Source organism: Carlito syrichta, unplaced genomic scaffold (assembly GCF_000164805.1).
Source record: "Carlito syrichta isolate Samal-C Ts95f unplaced genomic scaffold, Tarsius_syrichta-2.0.1 Scaffold308847, whole genome shotgun sequence".
NCBI classification, from domain to species: Eukaryota; Metazoa; Chordata; class Mammalia; order Primates; family Tarsiidae; genus Carlito; species Carlito syrichta.
In genome coordinates, this window is record NW_007252943.1 from 917,235 (window position 1) to 938,325 (window position 21,091).

General features: G+C 52.8%; 2 protein-coding genes across 4 annotated transcripts in view; one reads left to right on the forward strand and one right to left on the reverse strand.

The window, feature by feature from the left end:
• Positions 1–2,949, forward strand: part of CMTR1 (cap methyltransferase 1) — a 60,920-nt gene extending 57,971 nt beyond the window's left edge. The window contains exons 23-24 of the mRNA XM_008066147.2: positions 583–691; positions 1,457–2,949. Coding sequence (XP_008064338.1) covers positions 583–691; positions 1,457–1,589 — 242 coding nt within the window. The 3' untranslated portion in view covers positions 1,590–2,949. The remainder of the gene's footprint in view (positions 1–582; positions 692–1,456) is intronic.
• Positions 567–20,571, reverse strand: CCDC167 (coiled-coil domain containing 167). 3 transcript variants are annotated; one of them, XR_002482417.1, is made up of 6 exons: positions 20,486–20,571; positions 6,459–6,553; positions 6,164–6,216; positions 4,668–4,767; positions 2,705–2,918; positions 585–628 (listed from the first exon to the last, which is right to left on the reverse strand). XR_002482417.1 is itself a non-coding variant. In XM_021716607.1 (5 exons), exons 1-5 carry the CDS (start codon positions 20,525–20,527, stop codon positions 613–615), a joined length of 306 nt encoding a protein of 101 aa, XP_021572282.1. In that variant the 5' UTR covers positions 20,528–20,571; the 3' UTR covers positions 567–612. The 3 variants fall into 3 exon arrangements, 2 of the variants coding, with proteins under 2 accessions (XP_021572282.1, XP_008064339.1); XM_021716607.1 differs by lacking the exon at positions 2,705–2,918 and having other exon boundaries at positions 567–628; XM_008066148.1 differs by lacking the exons at positions 585–628; positions 2,705–2,918 and having other exon boundaries at positions 4,417–4,767.
• Positions 20,572–21,091: the final 520 nt, after the last annotated feature.

The following is a 21,091-nucleotide window of genomic DNA, read 5'->3' on the forward strand; positions in this document are numbered from 1 at the left end:
CACCCTGTCCCTACCCTCTCTCAGCCTGGGCGATAGGCCTAGACCTTGCCTGAGCCAGAGCTGACTCCCTATGAAGTGCTCCCTGTGAGGTGGGTGGCACTTCTCTGAGGTGCATGTCAGAGGTGGTGTGTTCCCTAAGCTGCCTCTGTTCTCTGGTGGGCCCTGGGAGTTGGGTTGTAGGGTAGGAGAGAGGCGCTTAACCATGTACGTAAGTGCATGGTATTCTCATGGCAGTAGACAGCAGCAGATCCAGGAAGTCCAGCTTGGCTTCTATCTACTTGAATGCCCTTTTATTCAGTGCTCTCTGGCTAACAGAGTCCTGCATCCTCTGGTAAGCCCCTGGGGATATCACCCTGATGGTGGATCAGCAGGATTTGGGTGGGGTCATTGAGAAGTCACTTGCTTGGTCGTCTACCTAGAACCCTTTGGACTGGTGGTGAAGGCTTCTTCCTCTCAGGCTGTGCCCTGCCTGATTTTGGCAGCTGGCAGGCACAGGCAGGATGAACAGGGGTGGAAGAGGGCACGCCCCCCTGTTGGCCAGACCTAGCCTCCATGGGTACTCTTCATCCCCTCTCCTGTCAGAGCCGTGGACTATGGGATTCAGCAAAAGCTTCAAGAGGAAGTTCTTCTACAACAAGAAAACCAAGAGTTCTACTTTTGACCTTCCTGCAGACTCCATTGCCCCATTTCAGTAAGTAGCCCTCCTCCAAGCCTGCCCTCCTCATCAGCCCCAGGCACGCCTGCCAGAATGCCAGCAGGCCTCCACTGGACCCTGAGACTGTTTGCTGCTCACACAGGGTACCCCTGAGCGTGGGTTAGGTTCTGTTCCTGTTGAGGACACCCTCCCCACAGAGGTGGGGATAGTGTGGCTGGGCCTGGGTAGTGAGCTTGGTGACATTAGAGTGATGCCTGGACCTGCTGTGACAGCTGGGGTCCTGGGTGTGAAGGCCAGTCCGGGCAGTGCATCCGTCCCCTGGACAGCCACACTTGCATGACATTCTGACACTGGCCTGCTGGTGAGAACACGCTGAGGGCCCATAGCCCTGCTCCTTCGGACTCAAAGTCTAGGCTGTCCCTTGTTAGGACCCAGTGTCCATTTGCCAAACTGTTGGTCAGAGGTTTCAGCAGCAGCCCTAATATGCCTGTAATTAGTCACTGACACTTATTTTCTGTCACCACACTAATACATTCTGTTAGAGAAGCAGATAGATAAATCAGGAACATTGGGACTTATAGGAATCAAGCTCGGTGCACTAACAGCAATGGCTGTTTATTGGGAAAAGTTGGTTCTGAGAGGCAGGGAGGAGGAGCTGGGGCATACCGGGTATCCTTTGGCTGCCAAAGGAAAGACCGTCAACTGGAGTCATTGACAGACCTCCCCCCACCAAGAACACTTGGTCCCACGTCCCCTGGGGGTGAGTCCTCTGACCCTTTCACTCCCTCTCTTCCTTTCTAGCATCTGCTACTATGGCCGGCTCTTCTGGGAGTGGGGGGATGGTATCCGAGTGCACGACTCCCAGAAGCCTCAGGACCCAGACAAGCTATCCAAGGAGGATGTCCTTTCCTTCATCCAGACGCACAGCGCCTAAGGACCTCGGGATGCCCTACCCTGCAGGATGCCCTGCTGCTACCTGAGAGTATGCTCCACACTGGGGGGCCCCTAGGGCTAGTTTCTTCCCCTTCTTTGAAAGGGACTGGGAGCACTGCAGTCTGGCCATGCGGGGTGGGTGGTCTCCTCTCCATCCCCTGAAGACCTCAGTTGGGGCCTTTGGAGGACACGCACACGTTCCTTCTGGAATGCCTTCTGCCTGGGAACTCTTTCCCCTGCCAGGGCTCAGCCTGAAGGCAGCTGCTTCTGAGGCAGGTTTGAGGTCACTGCCCAGGGCACGAGGGGCCTGTAGGAGACATGTCAGAGAGTAGCAGAGCTGTGGGCTCTGGTTTCTCTCCTGCATCCTGTAGACTCATTTTTCTGAGTTGCATGCACTGCCCAAGGGCAGCCATGCCCCTGCTTTGCCCAACGTTTTATTGGGCCAACCCTGAGTGGGTGGAGGCCCATGGTCGTGAGCTGGCCAGGAGCAGCTGCTGTCAAATCAAGGTTTTGTTTATTTGAACTTTCTGTTTTAATGCCATGTTGAAGATCTTGTCTCCTCCCTTCCCCAACCCTTCCTGACCTTCCCTAGAGTTCTTCCCTGCCCAGAGCTCTGACAGTCCCAGCTGGCTGGGAAGGAGGAGTGTGGGCCCCATGTCCCTGACACCACATTGGGATCCAGGCAGCACTGCCTTTGGTACTGGGTATGCCTTTCTCCTGGGGTTATCAGGCCTTCCTAGCCTCCATCCCCTTTAGATCCAAATGTTGGACAGCTCTACAGAGCAGGAAACAGCCTTGAAGGCATGCCTTTCTCCCCCAGCAGCAGTGGCCCCACCAGTAAAGAGTACCTCTGGGGTTTGGGTAGCACCAGGCCCCTGGCAGTCACCACCGCCTGCTAGCCACCCTCAGGTCTTGGCAGAGTTCCAAGCTGGCAGCGTAGCTCCTTGCTACCCTTTCCTTTCCTTTGTTTTTCTTCCCCAGTAGGAGGTACAGTCTGCTGTTTGTCCTTATGTGGTCACTCCATTTCCTCTATCTTGGCGGAGGCGGAGGGGAGGAGGGAAGCTGGGCAGTAGCTCTGGGAGGGGGAGGGCACCTGTGGTTTTTAATGGGAAATACCTCTCAGAGATCCACGTGGGCTCCCCAGGGTCCCATCCCAGTGCCAGACTAGTTTCCATGGAGATAGGGCACTGAGGCTCTTGTGAGGTTGGAATCGACTCCACTGTAGGGGTCCTTCAGCCGGTGTCCAGTCCCCACCCCCAGGCTGGCAGCAGTCCTGCTGAGATGCTGTATTTCCACCCAGTTCTGGGTATATCAGTGTGTCTTGCAAAATCTTGGATCATTAAAGATAAACATATTTTTAATGCCTGTGTGGCTGTGTTGGGGCTGCTGCTGTTTGTCCTCTGTGCTTTGTGGTCTGGGACCGGCTTGGATGAAACAGCTTGGGCTGGAGTGAAGGGAGGAAGCTCTACTCAAAAGCAGAGGTGAGAAAAGAGGGTTTGTCTAACCAGAGCCATCCCAGCTCCTGGCCCCAGCAGGTTTCCCAGGCAAGAGTCAGCTCCTGGCCTCTGCAGGGCTCCCGGGCAAGAGTCAGGAAATGGTGCGACTGAGAAGCAAGGACTGGAGAATGAATGAAGCTGCAGCTCCAGGAGGGCAGAGGGCACCTCTCCCCCTCATAGAAATCACACAGCTCACTCCACAGTGGCACTGTGACAATCCAGATCAGTCTGTGTGACTAAAATAACAGAGGCGTCAGACCAATTAGTGTCACTAGACTGGGGAAAAGAGGGAGGGAGAGATGGTTTTGCTGGTCCTGATCGGCCTTCCCTCTGAGGGGGCCTGGTTCTGCCCACACAGGGGGCTGTGCTTGGGGGCAGGGCACCTCCAGATGCTGGTAGCATTTCCCTCAGTCCAGGCTAGTCTCTCATCAGTTAGTTCACGCTGGTGCTGGTTTTCCCTGAAGACTATCTACACTTCACTGGGCTCCCTCACCCTGGCCCCGAGGGTCCTTCCTGGATGTTTCAGAGCCTTAGCTCCCTGGGCACTTCCCTTTTTTTTTTTTTGACAAGGCCTTGCTCTGCCGCCCAGGCTGGAGTGCAGTGGCAAGATTGGGGCTCAAGTGAGTCTCCCGAGTAGCTGGGACTACGGACACACCACCATACCTGGCCTATTTAATTGGTTTAATCACAACCACCCAAACCCTTCCTCACTCTGTCTTGCTGCAACCTCCCACCCTCCTCCCCTCCTTGCCCCCAAGCTGGAAGTTAGGGATGGGGGCTGTGCTAGGAGCAGCCAGTGATGTCTGTGTCAGCCCCTCCCATCAACCCCTGCAAATCCTACCTGATTTACGGCCCAGTGTCATCATAAGCCTGTCTGGTCATTACCATGGCTCTTGCTGCCCACTCGCAGACCTCGCTAGCCTTGCCTGCCTGTCGAAGATGGATTAACTCTGCACTCTCCTGGGATCCTCACGTGACCAAGTCCTTAAGTCGCCCTTTGCTGCACAGGCTGCTTCTTGTTCTGCCATAATTACAGGCGATGGTACTGACTGGAGGGCAGGGGGGTGGACAGGTAGGACAAAGTCCGCTTCTCAGCCTCAGCAATGCCTGAGTCCTGGAAGTGGCTCTCAGCACTGTTTGACTTGGAAAGCACTTCCTGCCATCTCATTCCCCACTGAAACTGGGGACTTCCTTCCCGGCACCCCCTTCTGTCTCCTTTCTGAACTAAGCCAGCACTCTCCCTTGAACAGCTCCTTCTTCCTGGATTCTTAAGTGCCACCTCTGCCGTCCCGCACCCCTCACCCCCAGCTGCAGTCAGACTATGACATTTACTCAGCAGACAGAAGCAGCCTGGTGTTCTTTATTGCCTTTCCCTTGGGCTAAGGGAGGAGCCAGCACCACATCCTTCTGGAGACTAAAAACCCCACAGCAGGCCAGGGAGGCAGGAAAGGCTGGGCTGACAGGAAGCCATGCTTGAATGCCTGGGCAGGGGAGAGATGCCCCCAACACCTTGGTCCTCTTGTGGCTTTAAGGGCCTGCTTCCGAGGGGAAGCCTGTACTGGCTGCAGGAGTCTCAGGTTCACATGGTCCAGTAGGCATAGATAACGGCCAGGAGGGCGAAGATGGCTACAGACAGCAGCATGTTCTTCCGGTTCTCTTGCCGAAGCAATTTGAGTTCCTTCTCTGGGAGGAAAAAGGGTGGAAGGGATGGGACAGGTAGTTTAGGCCCATCTGTTGCTCTCATCCACCTGTGCCTTTCCAGCTAGTGGCTATGCACGTTGCTGAGTGCAAATCTGTCCCCGTCCAGCTGCCTCCTCACCTATAAAAAGGACCTTGTCCTTGACCTGCCCAGATCCTCACATTCTCCTGGCTACAGCTCCCCGCCCAAGAAAGTCCCAGCACCCAAGGCTGTTCAACCATGTCTCTCCAAATGTGGTTAAGGTTGAGGATGAGGTGAATGAGGGGTCACCAAAAAGTACACACCTGAAAGCCAAGCTAGGTGGTGTGACCTCACCAGGTGAGTTCTCTTGCCTGTTATGGGTTTGGCTCTGTGATGCTCATGCTTCCAGACATCTCATCTGTCCACCTAGAAACTGAGGATAGCTGGGACCTCTTGAGACTGATAGTTGGGCAGGTGCCAAGTGGAGCCACATGGGTCCTGAGTCCCTGTCCTCTGCCGGGTGCCTGGTTGAGCAGAAACTAGGGATGCTAAGAGGAGGCAGTCTGCCCAGGAGGCAGTTGATCTTAACTCAAGCCAATCCTGCTGTTCCATAGTCACACTTGGATCTATCATTCCCTCTGTGTGACACGGAGGTGGTTGGTACTCTATGAGGGCTGAACTGGGTGGTGCTAAACATGGGGGGAATCTAATGTCCCGCACCTACCTGTGAGAGAGGGGGAAGGAGACAACTGCAGACCAGCTCTGGGCAGGCCAGACTGAACCCCAGTGCTAAAGTTTGATGTCCACATTGGGTGTGTGGGAGGTCCCTTGCCACCGGCACCGTCCTGGGGCTGATTCTTGGCCAGGTCCCCCCACCCCAGGGAAGAATAGAACAGACAAGTCTGAGGAGCATCCCTAGATCGTTCTCCCAGGTCTCTGGGCAGGGGAGCCCACCACTGCCCTCCAGATCCAGATCTGCTGGGCCTGGCCTCTCCCTGGCTCTGCCCCCAGTGCCCAGAAGGTGGCAGCATTGTTCCACTCATACAGGTCGGCCCTCCACCCCTCAATTTCTTTGCAGGGTTTTCCTGGGAGGGGGTGAGGGGTCGGGTGTAGGGAGGGCAAACTCCTGAAGTCTAGGTGGACATGAGTGTCTCTTCTGGGGCTGGCTACAGCCATACCCCTTCATCCTGAAGAGTACACAGACCCACAGGCCATCTCTCAGCCTCCCTCGGAACAAAGGAACAAACCCACTCTCCTAGGCTGCTGGGCCTACAGCAGGTTTCGCAGACTCTTGGGGGCTGGCTCCCTCCCCAAGAACCCCCTTGCTCCCTGCCACCTTGTCAGGATCCCTGGGCTGTCTGACCCCTCCTGGCTCTGGGGACTGGAGGCTGTGGCTGGTACTGGAGGGAACTTACTTACCATAGTTGGAGGCTTTGCTCATTAGGCTGCTTTTCTCCTTCTCCAGGGACTTCCTGTGAAGAGGAGTGAGTTGTATGGCTCAAGCCCTTTTCTTTTTCCCACCTGAGGGGCAGCCAGCATGCCAGGTCGGATGAGGAGAACAAGGGCTCAGGCACTGGGGGCGGGGGAATTGAAGCTCAGAGGCCAGGGACCCAAACCCTCTGCCTGGGGCCCAGTCCACTTTGGGAACCCAGGATAGCTACAAGGGGTGGGAGCAGGGATGGGGCAGGGTGAAGGGGCTGGGCAGAAGAAATACCTGGCCTCTGGGCTCAGCTCCACCCCATGGAGCCTGGAGTTCACGGCCTCCAGGTCTCTCCGACACTGGGACAGCTTCTCCTCTAGCCCATCGATCTGAAACACCCCGCAGTTAGTGATGGGCTCAGAGCCTTTTTGCTTTCAGAACATGGCTCGGGATGGGGAGCCTGTAGGAATCTTCTTGGACCTTCTGGACAGGTCCCCCCACGTCAATTTTTGCAGAGCAAGGCACCCAGGCCCACCTTCCCTACGTGTCTGTTTTGCTGTCCTCTGCCTCCCCGTGGTTCAGCTCTGAGCCGCATGGGACAACTGCCTGAGTGCCACTAGAAACAGAGTGGTGGGTGTCGCCCAGGGTTCACAGTTGTCCCCATCCTCTGGCCCAAGCACAGGTTGGGAGCAGAGAGGAGTGGCCCCTAGGCCAGCTGGCTTCCTGGCAGAAACTCCCCATTGGACCCACAACAGGAGCAACCAGACCCCTGAACGTGGCACACACAAGGTGTCATGAGACAGCAAGGTAGCTTCCAGAGCACTCCAGACATGTGGGGGGTGGGGAACTACACATCTAGAGGCCAGAAAGCAAAGGTGTTTTTCTCACTGACACACTTCATCTTAGTCATGTAGTCTAAGTTGTAAGAACATACATTTTTCTATGAAAATCAGTAAAAATAACCGAGTGAAAAAAGTGCAGATCAAAGCACCTTTTTTTGATTTGTCTTGGTTTTTATGCAAAAATGTGGCCTATCAAGGTAGCTGTAACTTCTGTGGCAAGATAGCTAAGGTATCGTTTGTTTTGATTAGAGTTTCAAGATGTGGTCTTAGGGAAATATTTGAGTTGTAAGAAGATGTTTTGCAAAATCCTGAACTGGGTTGTCCAAACCTGGGTCTTGGTCTCATGCATTTGGTGTTGAAAGTGCATCTCCCTTGTCTGACTCAGTCTCCAGGTGTTACCTGATACTTCCCTGGCCCGGGCCTGCTCTGCTTCCAGGTAACCTTGCCCCTAGGCAGTGGGCAGGAGGGCTCAGGGCTCTGTATCCCTCAGCAGCTGGCTGCACAGGGCCTTGGAGCCCCCATCTCTGCCCTCAATCATTCTCTTCACATTTCTAGAGGGATGGCAAATATGACCTCTATTACCAAGTGGGAGCATGGAGACTTTTCTGAGGAGTCAGAGTGGGCCACCCTTCTCCTTATCAGTCTCAGCAGTTCTCTGCCCTGTTCTGTTCTAGAGTTCGCCCCTACAGGGACTACAGGTAAGAATCCCTGCCTCCCAGGAAGGTTGGTCAGAGTTTGGGAACCGCAGACAAGCCTTCTGGGACTGGGTGTCAGGAAGGTTGCATTCCAAGTCTCTGGGCTTTCTGCCCTTCTCCCTGGCCACTGCCCACCTCAGCCACTTCTGGGTCAGCCATGTCCTCTGTTCCTAAGGTCTGGCAAATGACACATCATCCACCTCCTTCCCTGCAGCCCCAGCCAGAGCTGACTCCAGCTCCTCAAGCAGGGCCCTGTGGGAGAGAGCAACTGCAGAGCTCTGAGTTAATTGCCTGGTTAATTGTGTCATTTCTCTGCTAATGGGCACCCAAAGGGAGGGCTGTCCTGGGAAACAGCCCCAGTCAGGAGATGGGGATGTCCCTGGGGAGGCCAAAGACCTTCCTGGAACCTACACTACAGGGAATGGACACTGGGGAGCCAGGCTCAGGAAGAGCAGCAACAGGTGCCAGCTTCAGGCCACCGTGCAGTCCTCCATCGCAGCCTCCCAGCATACATGGCCCAGCCCCTCAGCACTGTGACATGCTGTCTGTCTGTGGTGTAGAAACCACAATCAGGGCACTAAGTTCCCAAATAAAGCTTCATTCTTGATGCTCCATCTCCTCCCCGAGGCTTTCCCTGCTGTCCTCACTGCAGGGACTCCACCCTCCTCCCCCTAGCAAACAAATCAGTCCTTTCTTTGTGAGGCTGAGTATATTCCATGTCTCCTGTGTGTGTCCAAACATCTTCCCAAACTCTAGGGGCCCCTAGACGGTGTCAACTGGTAGCCCATAGGTCAGCCTAGCCCAGATTGGCCCATTCTACTTGTGTATGTGTCCTGCCTTGTCTGTAGCTCCTGACCTGGAAGGCATAGTGGTTCACCTGTCTCCTCTTTGTGTCCACCACTAGGCCTGGCCTGCTGTAGTCTTTGTGTTTTTAGTCACAATGAATGGGGCTAGGCATAGATGGGACAACTGAATTCTGAAACCCTCCTTGTGCCCACAGAAGCTGGAAGAAGCAGCAAGTACACATACACACGCATGACACTCTGCAGATTACCCGATGTCTCAGTCCTTTCGCTTTCTCCCTGGCCAGGCCCCATCTTGCATGTCATTCTGGGGAGGGAGCCGGTTGGGGACTTCCATCCCGGAACACTCCTGGAAGGCTACCAGGTGCCCAAACAAGTGGTAATTGCCCCAGAGCAAGACCAGGAACTCATGCTAAGCAAAATCTTAAAATTGAGGTTGGCAAACCACAAGTGACTGAGCCAATCTGCTGTCATGCTTTGGGCAGGGCCTGCGGAGCCGGCAGTCGGGGGCCTTTATCTGAACAAGCCCAATTTATCTGCAGTTCCAGTGAATATCCCCACTTTCATTTGCCACTTTTTAATGAGGCTTAAACGGTGGAACACAAATCAAGGTTTTAGGGACTCAAGTTCTAACCTCCCTCTATGAATATTTATGTCCTGCTGACAGCTCTCTCTGATTCCCTTCTAAATAGCAAGTTCCCCTCCTTCATAACCCAGCTGCTCAATGCTGGCTGAGTGAGGGGAGGCTGAGACTGTCAGGAGGCCCTTCAGAAGGCTACAAACCCATCCTCAGAAGGTGACCTTCCTGGGTCTCCAGCTCTGGACCTGGCTCGGAAGGCTAGCAAACACCCTGTAGCATTGCTGAAGCAGAAGCCAGCTTTCAAGCAGCTGTAACAGTGGATGCAGAGTCTCCACGGGCTTGGCTGCGAGGCCAGGAGGGAGGGTCAGAAGGGGCAGGTACAGAGCAGCTGACCCAGCAAGATGGGCCCAGGTGGGAGAAGACCCAGAAAACGGGCCTTAAAGAAGTCCCTAGGAAGATTTTCAATCAACTCAACTACATGCACATGGATGGTGCACTTTGCAGATGACCCAAGACAAATCTGTGTCCTGGGTTAGTTTTCTCCCTGCCACCAGGCTGAAGGCAACAGAGGATAAGATAGCCAGGACTAGAAGGGAATACATGGGGGTTAGGATCAGATAATGAAACACACGTCAAGAAGATTCTAGAAGAACAAGGGCCAGGGCATGCAGTTGGGAGCACAAGTGCCTGGATGCCTGACATGGTGACTCTATGTTCCGTGTACTGGCACGGCCCATGGGCTGTTGATCAGTACCTCTGCTGTCACCTGTGGTAGGACTGGGCAAGTGTCTCTGCTGACTCGTGTAAAACAAAGAGAACCATGTTTCCTATCTCCAAGAGCTGCTGTGATGATGAGCAAAGCAATATGAATAAGGTGCTTAGGACAGTGCTTTGTCTGGTAAGAGTTCATAAGTGTTTGCTATCATTATTATCAGAGAATGCTCTTCCCTGGATCTTCAGAATAAAAAGAAAACCAAGTGAATATGTGGCAAGAGTAAGAGAAGGAGCCAGGCGCGGTGGCTCACGTCTGTAATCCCTGGGGGGTGGAAGTGAGAGGGTTGCCTGAGCCCAGGGGTTCGAGACCAGCCTCGGCAACTTGGCGAGACCTTAGTTGGGGTTGTGAGATAGAGCAGAATCCCTGCTCATTGCTGGCAGGCGGCAGAGAGAGAGGGGAGTCCTTCTGGCTCAGATGTGGCCATTCCCAGTCCATAGAGGGGCCTGGCTGGCTCAAGGCATGGCGTGCTGGGAGCCTAATCCCACCAAGGAGGAGCTGGATGGGGCTCTGGAGCCAGGGCCGAGCTACAGAGACGAGGCCTGGAAGAACCCAAGGATGAGAGGACCAACGCAGTGTCCAAGGAGAACAGCCTCAGGTGAGGTCTGGGCACCAAGTGGGCACTTGAGGAAATATGAACAGCAGTGGGAGGCCTAGCAGCCTGAGTCAGGGTTCACCCACACCATGGTTCTAGGGCCGACTGGAAGGGATCTGACCAGCTGAGAGAAAAGCGAAAGTCAAGCTCTCTGAAGGCCTCGGAGGCTTCCAGCACTCCTGGGCGACTGGCTGGGGAGTCTTGGGAGGCCCACAGCTAGCTCAGGTGCTAGGACGAGCCTGGAGCTATAAAGGGTAAGACTGCTGGCGAGACTGTTGGGCAAAGTGGAGCAGCCAAGGCAGGCGACCTAGGCCTCACTCCTCGGGGCACAGCACGGGGGCAGAGAGGGTGCCCCCTACTGTTCTGTAGCATTAAGATGTACCCGTGTGTTCCATTTATACTCAGAAAACCAAGGTCGATGTTTACACAGGGAAAAAGAGCGATGAGTCTCAGTCACTGCGTCAGCAGAAGCAGGGCTGCCACCTGCAGAGGGAACAGGGACCCCAGGAAGTAAGAAAGGCGGTGGCATGAATTCCCTGCCAGGTAGCAAACGGCCTGCTGGCACCTAGTGCAGGCTGAGCCCTCGGCAGGTGCTGGCAAGTCCTGTGCAGGGGGGCCAGAGCCAAGGGTGCAGGGTGTCTTGGTGGACAAAGACCAGCAGCAGCCAAAAGCTGCCTGTGGGGGTCAGCCTTGGCAGGGGAGGCGCAGAGGGAAGAAGAGAGGCAGGAAAAGGCTGGGAAAAGGAGGCCTGTGGGGCAGGGAAGCGGCAAGGAGTGGCGGTCATGTCCTGGGGGAGGCCCTGGAGATTGGGATCAAAGCCTGTACTTTGAACAGAAAGCCCTACAAGTGACGCTGCTGCCGTCAGCATGAGAACTGGGGCTTTTTGTTATCGGAGCGAAGCCTGGTGGTGGTTTCCAGCAGTGGGTTGGAGGAGCTGGGGGTGGGGGGCACTGTGAGACCAAGGATCCCCTATAGTGTGTGGGGGGATGTTTCCCACAGAAGGTGAGAACATCTGAAGTCACCTGGCGTCAAGGTCACAGAGGCTGTGTCATGGGCCTGAGAAGTGCTGGGGACAAGACACCGGCTGTGCAGGGCTGTCACTGGTGCTGGCAGGTGCCATGGGAAGAAAGGGCCTCTGCCCCTCCAGTCAGCAGGGACGGGGTTCTTCTGTGCCTCGGGAGCTCCTCCCTCAGATGCAGCCCCAAGCCCCAGGCCTGACAGTTCAGCAGCTCTGAGCCAGAGAAGCAAGATCCTCTCTGCCTGTGACTCCGACTCAGGAATATCACCTTACTCTCAGAGCCTCAGGAAGTCTCCCTGGGGCCCTATACTCCATAAAACCACTGTGTTAAGAGAAACTGTGAAATGTGACTGAAATCCCAAGAGGCTTCTTTTCAGGAGTGCAAAGCCTCTCAAGTTGAAGCCCTGAGTCAGGCCAATTCTGGGCAGGAAACTTGTGCCAGCCCCCACTCTGATAACCGAAAACTGCTGATGTGCTGCCCAGGTCAGGCCCCGGGGGTGCCAGCTCCAGGTCTGGTTGCTGTCAGGGCGTCACATGCAACTTTTATTCTGCCAGCAAGCATGAGACAGTGCGAGCCACAGGCTGTCGCCCACTCCCTTCCATTGAGTGGTGTTCCCACAGGGCACCTGGACAGCCTGGGAGGTGGCTCTCTGCCCACACCCTGCCTAGGATCACACTGCCACTGTCTAGGACCAGACCTTCTTCTGGGAGAGGGCAGAAGACACCTAGACTGCCCAGCTACCCGTTTGCTGCCGTTTGTGACCCTGGATGGGTTACTTCGCCCCATGGATCTGAGTTTCCTCATCTGGAAAGTGTGGGTACTAGCCACACTATCCACCTGGTAGGGTATAGCCAGCATGATGGGAGTGAATAGGTGTGAAGCACATAGATCAGTGCAAGCCACTCTGCTTTAGGAAGTCGTTTCCAGTCTCTCTGGCCTTGTTCTCAGAGCTGGCCAGCGAGTGACAGAGATTGCCGGGAGGGTGTTTGCCTTGCAGCAGGTCCTCGTTGGACACTGAGACCTTCTAGTAAAGAGCATGGTGCAAGGATCCCTGAGGTGAGCTCCAGTCATGGAGTCTCGTGTCTGGATGGCAAGGCCCGAGTCAAAGCAGCTTCTGGAAACCCCGAGTCCACGCAAAACGAAACCACAACAATGGCAGGCACAGCCAGCACCTCTGCAGTAAGCACCATGTGCCAGGCACTGATCTATGTACTTCACCCCTATTCACTCCTGTCATGCTGGTAATACCCCACAAGGTAGGTAGTGTTGCTAGTACCCACATTTCCCAGATGAGGAAACTTAGACCCATGGGGCGAGGCAGCAAACGGGTAGCTGGGCAATCTGGGCCTGTGCCCTCAACCCCTACCCCAAACAGAGGAGACAGAAGTACCAGCTCGGGGCAGCTCCTAGCTGCGGGGCCAATGCCATACCTCATGCCAGGCCAGGCAGGCTGCGGACAGCCTCGTGTGTACCACCTGGGGTTTGCATCCCCTGTGAGCAAGGGCCAAGCCCCATCTCACAGAAGCACAAACCTAGGCACAGGGATTGTCAGCGACTAGCCCACAGCGGTATGACCGGGAAGCAGCAGGGCTGGGGCCTGAACCTCGGCTTACGCTCTTTCCACCACTTCTCGTTCCTCTTCCAAAATCCCTCATGACAAAGGAGAGCTCTGTGGAACAAAGTCATTCCACTCCCAGTTGAAGCCCATCTAAGCGTGCTGGTCTGGCTTCAACAGACTCCCTCCTCTGAAAAATCTTGCCAGGGCGGTGCAGTCTTTGTCTTCTGTGATGGGAGACTGGATAGAAATCTGTGTTCTGAGGCAGAGGAGACAGGAGCCCAGCGTCTGCCGTCACTGTGAGCCAACTCCCACACCGCAAACATCTTGGGCGCCCTCCCCCGGTCGCCTAAACTGTTCAAGAACCCTCCAAAATCCACACACAACAAATCCAGTGCAGAGAAGGAAAAAGGTGGGCTAGTTGAGCCTGATAACCCCTCTCTCCCCAGTAGGTACCAAAGCCCGCCTTTTCACTTGCTAATTCACAGCCTGGAGTGGTGTCAGCTGTTTCATCTCCAGGCCCAGCAGCCTGGGAACTGAATTTCTGGAAATCCACTCATTTTCACACATCGGGAGGCCCCAGGACATTTATTATAATGGGCAAAGAAGCCAAGCGCCTGCCCAGATGGTCTCTGGCAAGAGCGCTGGGGCTTTCCATCTGGGTCCTCCAAGCCACCCAGCCAAGTCACATGGGGATCTCAGGCCTCAATTTTCCAGGTGACCAGCCTCAAACCCCAAAGGGCCCATTACCCTGACACCATTTAAGGGATGCTTTTCTGTGGAGGAGGCCCCTAGAGCTCCATGGGGGCAGAAAACAAACCTCTGCCAATGACCCTCCAAATCGACAGGCCCCATGAGAATTTTCTCTCCCAGACTGAGCAGAGGAACGATTTTCAGGAAGAGCAGAGAGAGTCAAAGGACTTGTCATTTCTCTGGATGGTCACCCCACCACAGATCAGGAAGGTGAGGGGGGCCCATGAGCGCTGAGCCCCCCAGTGGGTTGAGAAGGGAGCTGAGCAGCTCTCTGCGAGGAGAGGCGAGTCAGTCCTCGCCTGTAGCCTCCAGCTGTCCCTGGGCCAGAATGTTATGTGGGGTTTGTTTTCTCTTCTTTCCCCCAATATCTATTTTTGATAAATTAGCAAAAGCATCTTCATCGCTGAAAGGCTCAAAGCACTTTTCAAGAACTGGCATCCACCCCAAGCCTTATGAATTCATTAATTAAGATGCTGGCAAACAGCCACTCCACACATGCTGACATCCAGCCGCGTTAGGTAATGAGGTTTTAGTCTCCTGACCCCTGTCAAGTGGCGTGGAGCCAGACGCAGGCTGCTGAGAGAAATCACCTGCCCAATAGCGACCTGTCGCTTTCGCCTGGCAGCAGGTGAGGCTCATTTAATGGTCAGTGGCCCCTGAACAATCTCGGCGCGCTGTGGGCCCTTCTCTCAGCCCTTGGTCCGTGACTCCCGGCAGGCGGTGTCTAGCCGCCTGCTCTGCGGTGGCCTCCCAACCTCTGACCACCCGACCACCCAATTGGGTCAGGGTGGAAGGTTTAAGTGCCTCCTCTTGCCACTCAGGTCCATTCAACAAATATTTGTGGACAAAGCTGCTCCGAGTCCTTGACTCAGAAGATGGGTGGGCTCCCCCCTGCCCTGTGCACAGCCTGCTCCAGAGCCGAGACTGTCTTCGTCCACACTTAGTGCTCTCCCCTCCCTCTCCCACAGAACTCACAGCAGTGGCAGGTGCTAAATAACTCCAAGTGCCAAGGCTCCTTTCCTCCTGGTGCTCAGCCTGCCCTGGGCCATTCTCTCTCCAACCCACCACCTCCCCGTAATTGTCAGTGATCCTTCCCTCTTTTTCTGGTAAGGATTCCAGTGAATTTTAAACAACTCCCATTAACTTTTATGCTTCACAGCAGACACTGTTAGCTGGTCAATCTAACAGACTTCCTCTCCTTCCTCCTTCGCCCTTCTCCATTACAGAAATTAAAAATGCTCAACAGATGCTTTCTCAGCCTCATAGCAGCGAGGGTTGGTCGTGACCCAGTTCAGGAAGTCAAATGGGAGACTTCTGAGAGAGCTTACGCTTTGCTGATAAAAGGGACAAATAGCATTGTTGTTCCTTTCTCCTTCCTGAGTTAAAGATAAATATGGTGACTGGAGCTATGGCAGCTATCCTGTGATTATGAGGAAACAGCCAAGAGAATGCAGAAATACCAGCCCTGACATAGCTGAGCTTTTGAACCAATGTCAGTCGCCACCTACCTACACATTTCTATGGGGGACATACTCCTGTTTGCTTAAGTCACTGAGGTCAGTTTTCCATAACTTGCGGCCAAATGCTTTCCAAATAGATAGATTTTTATACTAGAAACCAGATCTGAGTTATTCCTTTTAAGATGTCAGCCAAGACACCACACCTCTGTTAACTCAAGACCAACTAAAGTAGTTGAAACATCTAAAGACACAGGTTGAACGGTCCAGCAACAAAAGAACAGTGCAATGACCAAGTAACAACAGCTCATTACTATCAGAGATCAAAAAACACAAACAGGTTTTCCCCTCAGCCCAAATCCTCCTATCAGTGTAGGCTGAAATGCAACCTTTCCCTTCTCCCACACAACATTAAAATCGGTACCAAGGCTGGTGATTTCTCATCTGAACTATAATTTTCTCATATTATTCAGAATAAACCTTCAGAAGCTAAAACTCACAGCCAGTCTTTTCCAACTCTGAGGTCTCACGTGGTGGCAAATGTGCTGGATGAAAGTTCTCAAGAGGAACCATGAGTGGGAGAGGCTAGAAGAAGCCTTGGTTGTCCTAGGAGGTGAGGGTCCTGCAGCCGCCCAAGCCAGCTCTGGGGTGAGTGCGGCCTGCTTGGTAATTGCTTCATTACAAGTGGAGACTGTTTGCAGGTGCTAAGATCACTCACTTGTGGGGGTTTTATTGCACTCGTCAGATTAACAAACATTTTTGATTAAATCACCACTTCACTGGCTCTGAGCACACGACTTTTAATAAGAGGACAATATCTACTGCTACTGAGCAGCAGTGCATGTTCAGTGCTCAGACCCGCTGGGGGCAACAATGGAACAAGGTAGGGAGAAAGCCAGATGTCAGGCTTTTTCCAAGGCGCAGTTACAGATGTCAAATCTTTGAATATCCAAGCAAAAAGTAAACTCAGAGACCAAGATGGCAAATATAAATATCTACAGTGGTACTGGGGTGGGGGGCGGGATAGAATCCACCCCAGCATAAGGCACTAGAATACATGCCCCACCAAATCCAAACTCTTTAAAAATCTGTCAGCCCAACAGAAGACATCTATGATCTGTTTTTGGACCATAGTCAGGGAGTCTGTAGCTCCTGGTGAAGTTCAAGTCCTTCATGTTACAGATCAGAAACTCATACCCAAACAAGAGAGGAGACTCAGCCATGGTGGAAGGAGGCAAAAGAACATTACAGAGCCAGGCGCAGAGGCTCATACCTGTAATCCCAGCACTTTGGGAGGCAGAGGCGAGAGGACTGCCTAAGTCCAAGGGTTTGAGACCAGCCTGGGCAATTTGGCGAGACCTCGTCTCTACAATACATCAAAAAATTAGCCGAGTGTGGTGGCGCTCACCTGCGGTTGGTGTGGTATTGCATGCCAGTTACTTGGAAGGCTGAGGTGAAAGGATCACCTCAGTCCAGCAGGTTGAGGCTGTGGTGGCCATGAGTGTGCCACTGCACTCCAGCCTGGGTGACAGAGTGAGAGTGACCCAAAACAACAACAACAACAAAAAACACTACAAAGGCAGACCAGAAAGAGCTATTGTGATGATCACCAATTGTGTGCCAGGTGCTTTATATATACTGTCTCCCTAAATCCTCACAACCAACGGTGAGGTGAGGTTGATCTGTAGCAAGACTGCAGTTGTCTGCTAAAACATGCTGGTCACTTCTTCCATAGTCACTGAGCTCTAGTTGGGCATGTGGCCTCCTGACTGGCAAACGTATTTCCTAGCCCCCCTTGCAGTTAGGTGGGGCTGCACATAGTAGTTTTTTACAGTACAAAGTGGGCAATCTGGGCCTAGGATCCTTAAGATAGCAGGTGAGCTTCCCCACTCTCTCTCCTTCCCTGCCAGCAGACACACTGATGAGGGGCACCCTGGCTCCACTGATAAGGCAACAACAAGGCCCTGGAGATGGCAGAGCCGCAGATAGAGGGAATCTGGCAGAACCACCAGCCTGATACTCTAGACCAAGGGCTGGCAAACTGGTCTATTGGTCCAATGGCCCACCACCTGTCTTTGCAGATAAAGTTTTAGTGGAACACCGCCACACCCACTCCTCTACATATTCCTTGTGCTGCTTTGTGTTGAGGACTAAATCTGACCTTTTTTTCCCCCTCTTGCCCAAATTCCTAAAGGCTTGGGGAGTCACTGCCTGATAAGGACACACCAGACAGGGTTTTATTCCCTATTATCCTATATCCTAAAGTTTGCCTTCCAACCTGACTCTGGCATAACATAACAAATAAATAAGGCTTATGACCCTGCAAAGCCATCTCTTATGCATTCCCAGACTCTGGGGAGCCTTGTAAGACACTTCTGTATCCTCCCTGAAGTCTGCCATATATAGGACTTCATCTACATATCAACAAACCTGGAGTTTCCCACCCCCTAATCTTAACAAAGCATCTCCCCTATTCCTTAGATAGAAACTGCAAATTACAAGACAAGAAATCTTTGAATCTGCCTATGACTTGCAAGCTCCCTCCCACATCTTGGAAATGTCCCTCTTTCCCGGGCCAAACCAATGAAAATATCCCATGTATTGATTTATGGTTACTTGTAACTTCTGCCTTTCATTCAACCAGGGTGGGCACACGCCCTCAGGACCTCCTGAGGATGGGTGTCATGGGCCTAAATATGACCTGCAGGTTCCCTCCCACATATTGGAAATGTCCCTCCTTCTTGAGCCAAACCAGTGAAAATATCCCATGCATTGATTTATGGTTACTTGTAACTTCTGCTTTTCTTTTTTTTTTGTTGGGAGTCTCACTCTGTCACCCAGACTGGAGTGCAGTGGCCGCTCCCGGCCACCGCAGCCTCGACCTGCTGGGCCCCGGCGATCCTTCCGCCTCAGCCTTCCAAGTAGCTGGAACTACAGGCGCGCGCTACCACGCCCAGCTAATTTTTGACTTATTGTGAAATGAGGTCTTGCCAAGTTGCCCAGGCGGGTCTTGAACCTGCGGGCTCAGGCAATCCACTCACCTCAGCCTCCCAAAGCGCTGGGATTACAGGCTGAGCCACCAAGCCCGGCTAACTTCTGCCTTTCATTCTACCAGTGTGGGCACACGCCCTCAGGATCCCTGAGAATGGGTGTCATGGGCCTAAGGTCACTCACATTTGGCTCAAGAATAAATCAGCTTAAAAAATTTTAAAGAGTTTGGCATCTTTTTGTCAACAATGTTAAGACAGCCTGTCTGAGAACCGTTGGTTCTCATCATTTGTGGTAACCATGTTTTATAAGGTGTCACCAACATTGAGTGAGCAAAGGTCGAACCAAGTTAGGTTGCTGCAAGCCTCTTGTCCCATTTTCAACAACGGATCCATACACAAACGCTTTATGCGTTTCTACTTAAAATGACCTTACTTAATAGATATTGTTAATTCATTGAGACGAACTCATGGCCTACAGCATGTATAGTACCGAGTTACATCGTGGGTTATGTCATACCTGAACAAAGTGTATCTCAGAAACCCATTTTCTCCATAAGGCACATCATGGCTTTCTTGCACTTAGGAACACTAGACTGCTCTTCAGCACTATGCTTAGGGGCTACTTGAAACAGTGAAATCACCAAGAGAAATCACAAAAATGCAAAAAAACGATGCATTAAAGAGACCACAGAAAGGACAGTTGTTTACAGAATGGCAGCTGAAACAAGAAGGCAAAACACTTGTTCGACCTCGGCTGGGAACATGGGGCTGGGAACATGGACCTCGGGCGACTCAGAATGTTCCCCACTGCTTTGCATTTGCCGCTGAATGACTGCAAAGGTGGGAGTATTGGTTTGGGAGCTACAAATACATTTTGGCCAGTAGGCAAATTTGCAAATATGGAATCCGTTGAATAATGAGGATCAACTGTAGTTATGGCCCACAAAGTCTAAAATATTTACTATCTGACCCTTTACAGACATGTCTGCTGACACCTATTCTAGCCTGTTAGAAAAAAACCTCAAAACTTCAAACTTACATATTCTTGAAGTCACTGAGTTTTGGAGTTTCTCTTGTTATATATAGCACCTTACTGAGCCCTAATACAGGCTATAAAGTCTATGCTCTTCCTATTACATAGTGCCATCTCATTTCACCCTTCGTAAACTATTCTCTTAAAAAGAGATTCACCTTTCCATCAACTGTTTTTCCCACCAAGTAGGCCAATATTTCTCAAAGGGTGCTACTAAAATTACCTGCATTAGCATGCGAGCATATGGCTTGTTAAAAATGCAGATTCCTAGTTAAAATTCACACCCAAGTCCTCTTGAATCTCTCAGGGTGTGGGAAGAGTTCAACTCTCCGTTTTTAACAAGCTCTGTGATTCTGTGCATTCTAAAGTTTGAGAATGATTGAACTCAGTAGTAAGGAGACTGAAACCCGGGAGGCAAAGATGCACTTCCAGGAAGACCACCGATGCTTGATCCTCAGTTCCACCACCTCCACCCTGGGTTCTACTTGAAACTTCAGTGTTCTCATCTGTACAAATGTCACAGGCTTGCAGTGAGAATTAACTGAGAATGCCAAGTGAAAGTAGCATACAGTTGTTGCTCAATAGGATCAGCTTTCTTTCCCTTCTATAGGCAGCATATTACTTTTAAGCCCTTCAGTAACATCACCAAATTCCAGGCTTCTCTTTACAGATTCCCAAAGTAATTTTCAAGCTACAAGCTTCACTACCCTAGAGGAAAAATTTCTCATCTCCAGAGATGTTTAAACCACTCAACGGTATGCCCTCCCTCACTTTGGGGTCCTAGCCCTTTGGAGGCTCCCCTCATCTACAGGTCCCTACTTCTGTGGGGTCCCCCTCCCCTCACCTGAGCGCCCATCACTTTTGGTTACTCTTCATTTACATGCCCCCCCCCCGGTCCTACTTACTTCTGTGTCCCCCTCACTTCTGTCCCTGTCTTTTTGGGGGTTCCCCTTCGCCTCCACGTCTTTTCCTCTCTGGAAGTCCCCTCGGCTCTGGTTCTCTCACCTGGCATCCCCCCGGATTCCCTCAACTTGTTCCCCCGTCGTGTCCCCTCGCCTCCGGGGACCGCGTCGGGCCTTCTCACCCCTCGCACCCCTCTCCCAAACTAGCATCACCTTCACTTCCTCCCCTTGGCTCCTCCTCCATCTTACAACCCGGCCGACTCATTACCCTGCAGCTGAGAGACGGCAACTGGTGCTGTGGCCCAACCCTCGCTTCTCCCCTCACCTCTAGAGCGACGCCCAGATTCTCCCGCTTCTTTTTAGTCATGTTGCTTGCCGGGATCCCCCTGTCGTTACGGGACGCACCCACCGAGTCGCAGCACGCATGCGCAAGTCTTCGTGCTTCTCTCTCATTGGCCACTGAGGCAGCGGGAGGTGGGGCTACTTGGGTCGCCATCTTGTTGAGGGACGCGGCCATGTTTATGAGGGGCAAACTCCAGCTTGAGGCCCCCGTCTAGGGGTGGGGAGAGGAAAAAGTCGGAATCGGGAGGCACAGTGGCCCGTCCAGGATTGGGGCTGCCCCGTTGCCTCCCAGTTCAAAATTATGTACATAACTGAGAGCCTTTTTAAGTCCCCTCTTCTTCAGTACCCTTCATTCTTCAGTAACCACCTTGCACATTTTAGGCCACGCCCCCCCCTCCTGTTCGTTCTTCAAGGCCCATCCTGGTGTTCTAGAGCCTCCTCAGCCCTTTGGGGTCTTATCCTGGCCTTCTGTTGTTATTCCTCCTTTTGGTCTTGTGTTCGTACTCATATTTTTAATTTTATTGTAAGAACAGCCTACAGACATCACAGAAAACTTATAAAGGAGAGGCAGCATTCTTTCTCCTGCCAA

What these genes read in the sequence shown, in the direction of transcription:
- CCDC167 (XM_021716607.1), bottom strand. Translation starts at nt 20,527, where the DNA reads ATGACTAAAAAGAAGCGGGAGAATCTGGGCGTCGCTCTAGAG. An exon ending in ATCTGGGCGTCGCTCTAGAG is followed by an intron (nt 6,554 to 20,485) that starts GTGAGGGGAGAA and finishes GGGGTGTTTCAG; the next exon opens with ATCGATGGGCTAGAGGAGAA. An exon ending in GAGCTGAGCCCAGAGGCCAG is followed by an intron (nt 6,217 to 6,458) that starts GTATTTCTTCTG and finishes TCCTCTTCACAG; the next exon opens with GAAGTCCCTGGAGAAGGAGA.